Source organism: Hipposideros armiger, unplaced genomic scaffold (assembly GCF_001890085.2).
Source record: "Hipposideros armiger isolate ML-2016 unplaced genomic scaffold, ASM189008v1 scaffold_15, whole genome shotgun sequence".
Classification (NCBI taxonomy): domain Eukaryota; kingdom Metazoa; phylum Chordata; class Mammalia; order Chiroptera; family Hipposideridae; genus Hipposideros; species Hipposideros armiger.
This window is the reverse complement of record NW_017731365.1, coordinates 5,650,435-5,657,280: the sequence shown is the minus strand read 5'-3', so window position 1 is coordinate 5,657,280 and position 6,846 is coordinate 5,650,435. Positions and strand designations below refer to the sequence as shown.

The following is a 6,846-nucleotide window of genomic DNA, read 5'->3' as shown; positions in this document are numbered from 1 at the left end:
ATCTACGTATGTCAGATATTTTAGATATTATTGGAAATGTAGTTTGTTTAGAATTTTTCCAATTATAAATAATCTTCAGTGACCATCCTTTATATGTTAATCTTAATTACAGAACCTTAATCCTCAATATAGGATTTTGAGATTTGTATAACTTAACAGGCCAAGGATAGACTAATGAGAATTCAGGTTGGTCAAAACTCACCGGGTCTTAGCCACATAGGTTGACAGCAGCCTATAACACCAAAAAGGTTTTCTCCTACAGACAATTCCACAATACAGCGACATTGTCAGGTCCTTAGAGGAAAGAGGAATTAAAAAAAAAAATCATAGTATGCAATTGAAAGTAATGAATCACCAAGAAGGTTACCCTTTAAGACAGAATAGGATTACTTGTTAATACTAAGGAAAGAAAAACTGAATAGGAGTCAGATGACCTGGCTTCTAAATTGTATTTCTACCACTAACTAGTTGTGGGATTTTAACTTTTCAATACCTCTTTCCTAACCTACAAAATTAAAACCTGTTCTGCCTACCTAATATGTTATTGTGAGAATCAGCTAACTATCCACAGAAATACGTGCTTGTCTTTCCATACTGTGGAATTATTGGTGGAAGGTAGTTATCAAGCCAAGGCCTACATTTCTCTCCTCCCTTGTATCTAAGTCGGGCCCAAAACTAAGTCTTAACAATGGAATATGATTGGAGTGATGTGTATTTTTCTAGGCTGAAGCAGTAAGAAGTGGGTATACCTTTTCCCTTTCTGCTTGGAAGACTCTGGAATGGCAGAAGCCTGGAAACTTGAATCACTCACTACATGGAGAAATGCCACCCACCAAGCAAAGACAATTTATGAGTGAGAAACTTCTACCATATGAATCCACTAAAATGTCAAAGTTTGTTACAGCAGCTAGCATTACTCTAATAGATCAAGTGAGCCAGGGAGTGTCCCCAGAGCAATGGAGTCAAGTTTCTTAGAATACACGAAAACCAAAAGTCCCTCCGAATATGAAGTAGGAGAAATCCTGTAGAAAAGAAAAATATAAAATCATGGCCATTAGGAAAATATTTCAAAAAGTAGCTCTGTAAATCTCCATGGATCTAAGATATTTCCTATTTTTTTTGTACCTCACTGTGAGAGAAAAAAAATGCTGTATCTTAAGACTACATTCTGCACAGTGATTCCTTTTGAATTGGATATCAGTAAGTATTTTTTTCTTCATGTAAAGTACATTTCATGTTAGCAATAAAAACGTCAAGAAGTTCCACTGAAACGAGAAAATCAGTAACAGTTAAATAACCAGCCACCCTTTTAGCTGTGCCCAAGGGAAGCAAGCTTAGATAGTGAACCACCGAGGAACATCTAAAGTTTAGGCCTGTGTCTTGATTGCATAATTATGAAACACTGATGACGAATCCTTGGACAGGTTTGGCTACCTTTGTCCTAGCTCAGGGTAAATTATATTTAGCAAATGACATTCAACAACATGTTTATTGAGTACTGACTTTATACAAGGGCCCTTAAGGAATACAAAAGTATACAGGATGAAAATCCTGACCTCAAGGGACTTGAGCAGGAGAGAGAAAATAAATTTCACAGAAGTCAATATGTGATATGTGGGTTACAAAGCATTCCACAGGAGAGTAATAAAAGTATAATCACTATTTTAATAACCCAAAGACTTGTGTGATATACTGGGAGAAATATATTTAAAGTCAATATTTCTGTCTCATATATAGCTCAGAGAACGTAAATTGGTACAATATTTTTGGAAGGCAATTTGGGAATATCTATCAAAATGTTACATAAACATTCCTTTCACCTAGCAAGTCCACTTCTAGGAATTTATCCTAAGAAGGGAAGGATATGTACAGGAATGTTAACTGAAAATTATGATAAAAGGGAATAACACACCACTTAAAAATAGATAGAAAATAAGGTAACAGTAGAAAAAATATATATGTAGTATGAGGGAAAGATATTCAGAATATATTAAGTAAGAAAAGCAAGTAATATTTAGTTGGTTTATCATGATCTAATTAATTTATAAAGAAAGGGACATAAACATGCCAGAACAAATAAATTAGATACATATTTATTCGTATTTTTAAAGTGACTAGAAGTATACATACCAAACTGTTTAACAGTGACTAATTTGCCAGAGTGGGATGGAGATAGAGATAGAAAAAGGTGCCTGTAATTTTTACTTTATACATTTCCATACTTAAAAAATTTTAACCGTGTGTACATACTCCTTTTACAACAAAACAAAGTACAATAAATAGTAGTTCCTGGTGCTAGCTGCATAATGAGGCTGTTTCCAGGCCATTGTTCCCAGTAGCACCTCACCACATTCCCTGGGAGCCAAAAGGAGTTCCTTAGGTAAATTCCTTGGATCCTGAGACCTGTGAGAGCTGTCTGATTGTAGTCATGAGTACCAGCTGATCTGTGTGGCCCACTCACTGCACTTGGCTGCCTGATGCTCTGCCTGGTTTCTGCTACTAAATTAACCTTGCCCCCTGTGGAGTATGAAGACCTGCTGACTCGTGGGATGGTGATCACAGAGCTTGTAGAAAACATAGGAAATTTCTTAATATAGCTTTAAAAAAATATCAACAATCAAGAGGAAAAATAGAATTTTAACTGAGAATTGTACCTTCATTGGTACAGTCACAAGCCTAGTAGATAAAGATTAAGTCTAATTCCTTTTCTAAATGGTCCCTTGTATATTGTTTATATACATCTTATATAAAGTAGTATAGAGACTATTTAAAAGTCAAAAGGGGAGAAAATGATTTCCTTAAAATTCAGCTTTAACTGTATTTTTCTCGTTTAAATTATAAAATTAATATAACTACATTACAGGGAATCTTGAAAATAGTATTATGAGATCACCCATATCACCACATAAATATAACTTATGATTTAATACATATCTTCTAGCCTTTTTACACATACAACTTTTACATATTTATAATCAGAGAACATGTATTTTTTTCAACTTGCTTCATGAAACATGTTATAAGCAGTTTTCTGTGATTTTTTATAGAAGCTTCACAATTTTGGGGGCTACATCATAATTACATTCAAGCAGGCTCATCCTGATTTTGCTAAACATTCCCCTGATATTAGATATTTGGGTTGCTCTGATTTTAAATTACCAGAAATAAAATACCACCTAAATACCTCTGTGCTAATATTTTCAAGTTACTTCTTTAAGATAAGTTACCCCAAAGTAGAATTATTGGGTCAAAATTTATTTTAAAATCACATGGCTCTTTCTACACATTGCTGCACTTACATGAGTCTGTAGTATTTGGTTTAAAAAAAGCAAAAACACTTTATTTCATATTTCTTTGATTATTATAGAGATTGAAAGTGTTTTCAGATTTAATAGCCTTTATTCCTTTTGTAAAATGTCTGATGTCCTGTGCTTCTTTATTAATTGTGAGTTTACTCTACTTTTGACCATTCTAATTCTTAAAATATTATAGTGCACTTATAGTATTCTCCACAACCTGATCACCAAAACGCATTATACGAACCAGCGGCTACATATATTGCCTTTCTTTGGGAGGCAGTCCCTCAGATTGAACCTCAGTACAAAAAAAGAGGCTCTTTTAACAGTCAAGAGGATATGTGAGATTACTTTTAGACTGAAAATATAATTTCTTATAGCCCTATACTATTTAGAAATCTAGTGCAGGGAAAATTTGCTACTTTTTTTCTGAAATGGCTCATGATTTTTTTCCACTATGTTTTGGGGCTCTTCAGTGTGATGCATTACTCAAAGTGTATTGGCCCAAAGGCTCAAATTTGGTAAATAACTGGTAAACATGCGACCATACTCACATCCAGCTGCTCAAATGCCACATTACAAACAGAATAGTTGTTTTTGTTTGAATTGGCAACTATTATTATATTTTATGCCTAGCACACTGAGGATAAAAGTTCACAATTTGCAAAATAAATTTGGCAGAAAATACCAACATCATTATTTTGCTTTAGATAACAAGCTCAGGACTGTCTTCTATTTTGTTTCCAGTACAAATGCATGTCTCCAAAGCAAGGAAGGGACAGGGAAGAAAGCTCTGGGAGAAACTTGGACTTTTATTCCTGGTTCTCCCACTGACTGAATTTGTGACCTAGCACTGTCATCAGAGCTTGGTTTCTGTTTTACTTCTCACATGGAAAAGAGAAAATATGGATGTAAAGTATATTACAACTATGTCAGTCTTTGCGTACCTAATTCTCAGATCTGTTAGACTGTAAAATCCTAGAAGTTTAGGATTGCATCTTCTCTATCTATAGTATCTAGCATGGTCCCTGACACAGTGTAAAACATAATATACATGAATGAATGAATGAATGAATTTATCCCATTTTACAGAAAGATAAAGCTTTGAGAAGGTAACCAACCTGACATCACAATCTAGGGAGCCACAACGTCAAACCCAGAGCTATCTGGCTCCAAAGCTTATGTTTTGATAAGAAATACATGGGAAAGCATTTTCCAACATTTAGTTATTATATATGTTTGTAAAAAGTACAAAGACTGATAGAGATCAAAGGTAATATTTTTACTGAAAACTATTAAATGATGAGACAAGTCCCTTAAGATTAACAATTTCTCTGAAATCCCTGTGATGAATTATTCACACATTTCTCATTCTATTCATCTTAACAAAAGAAAAGTTAATTTATAAAGTACTACAGTGTGACAAAAAAGGCCTACCTTGAAACTGGGGGACTTTTACCCAAAGGCCAGGTTCTGTAACATTTGAGAGAGCCATTTTCAGACAGTCTGTCTTTTCATTAGTGTGAACCAGAGTGGGATGGGAAATATGCAAAACTGAGGAGTCACTGGGATACAGATTTTAAGGTCTCACTGGTGAGCTTTATGATTTACTTTCTAAAAACTAACTTTTCCTCCCTAATTCAAAAATAATTCAGGCTCAATGTAGAGAAGTTAGTAAATTCCACTTTTAAACGACTCTCAAATAAAGTATCAGAAAATTATTAACTATAGTTAATGAGATAGTTCCACAAGTTATGATGCAAAACTGTGGTCATTACCTGGTTTTTGCAAGAAGAAAGAGGGGCTAAGCTAAAATCGCAAAACGCTGTAACAGAGTTTTTTTTGAAGCTTTGATTATGCCTCCCCATAATCCCTCCTGCACTGAAAACCTGGACAGGTTTCTGTTCCCTGTACTCACTGAATTCTGTTGGGGGGGGTGCCGTCCTAGGCCTCAATAATCAGCGGAAACCAGGAAACTTGTGGGAAGTTTGGCTTCCCTTCCCCATTGTTCCCTCTGCCACACTTCCCAGAATCTTCCCATGTGCACTCTGGGAAATGTAGTTCAAGCTTTATATCATCTGCTAAGCCCTTCAAAGGTAACGGCAGTTGTCAAAAGCATGCTTCTGCCACACTTCCCAGAATCCTCCTAGAGATGCACTCTGGGAATTATAGTTCAATCTCCAGGCATGCTGCTATGCCCTCCAACTGCTAAGTTGTCAAAAGCATGATCTTTTAAGATCTTCTAAATCCATTACCAAGAGAACTACTGTGTCTTTGGAAAAAGTAGAGTAGCATTTTGAATAACAAAAGGATAAACTCATTAAACCCATCATAATACACAAAAAGCATATTTTGTGTTGGGACAGGAGGAATTTGGGGTAGGAAACCCCATATCTTTCAACCTTTTTGTATCTCTAATTTTCTGTCTGCCCACTTTAGAACTAGCTCTAACATTTCATGAAATTTTGCCAATTTAAATGGACAAGACTGTGTCTAGATGTGTTTGAACTTTTGATAGATAGAGTCCCTTGATCAACTAGGGCAAGAGGATTCCATCTGACTGAAAGTAAGTCTCCCAGCAAAACTGCTGTGGTGCTGCTCTTTTCCTACTACTAAAGTTACTTGCTTATACAATTAGACAGTTTTGAAGGCCATTCAGTCAACATATATTTAATGAATACCAAATGTCCCTGGGACTATTATAGGCATAGGATATAAATAGCAGCAAACAAAGCCTGAAAATTTCTGTTCTTGTGTAACTTACCTTCTAGAGGAGCAAACAAGTAAATGTGCAATGTGTCAGGTGGTTATAAGTGTTAGGGAGAAAAATAAAGCAAGATAAGAAGAGGGAGGATTTTGCTCTTTTATGTAGGGTGGTCAGCCTTATTGATAAGGTGATATTTGAGCAAAGACCATGAAGGAACTGAGGAAGGAAGCCAAGTGGATATCTATGGGAAGAGATCTGTAGACAGGAAAAAATCAGCAAATGCGAGTGCCTGGCAGGATTGAGGAAAGACTAGGACAAAGCATGGTGGTCAGAGATGAGGTCAAAAAGTAGCCAAGCGCCTGATTATGTAGGGCCTTACAAGTCTTACAATTTTTACAGAGCCATTGTAATACTTTTGGTTTTTACTCTGAGAGAGATAGGATGTTACAGAAGAGTTTGAACAGGAAAGTGAGATTATTTGACTTACATTTTAAAAGAATCACTCCGGGGGCCGGCCAAGTGGCTAAATTGGTTAAGAGCTCGCTCAAGAGTTGGAGCTCTGAGCAACAGTGGTTCAATGCCCAGCCCAAGCTGAGCTACCGCTAAGCTGCCAATAGGTAGCAGGATGGCTCAGCTAAAAAAATTAAAAATAAAATTTAAAAATAAATAAATAAATAAAATAAAAGAATCACTCCGGGTGTGGTGATTAGATTGTAGGAGGTAAGAGTTATGAAATCCTGAATGTCATTGGTAAGATGTACCTAGGCTACATGGGAAGAAAGTGTAATAGCTCTGATTAGTTGACCAGCCATTTCTTTTGAACCTTTCCATTAGCATCCCAGC

General features: G+C 35.8%; 1 protein-coding gene across 3 annotated transcripts in view; it reads right to left on the bottom strand.

Moving 5' to 3' along the window:
* The window catches only part of NUDT13 (nudix hydrolase 13), a 16,262-nt gene extending 9,776 nt beyond the window's left edge, over positions 1–6,486 (bottom strand). Inside the window, exons 1-2 of one of the 3 annotated variants that reach the window (XM_019625639.1) lie at positions 5,215–6,486; positions 203–294 (exon numbers count right to left, since the gene is read on the bottom strand). In XM_019625639.1, the coding sequence (XP_019481184.1) occupies positions 203–285 (83 nt within the window). In that variant the 5' untranslated portion in view covers positions 286–294; positions 5,215–6,486. The other 2 variants (XM_019625630.1, XM_019625649.1) reach the window with 2 other exon arrangements.
* Positions 6,487–6,846: the final 360 nt, after the last annotated feature.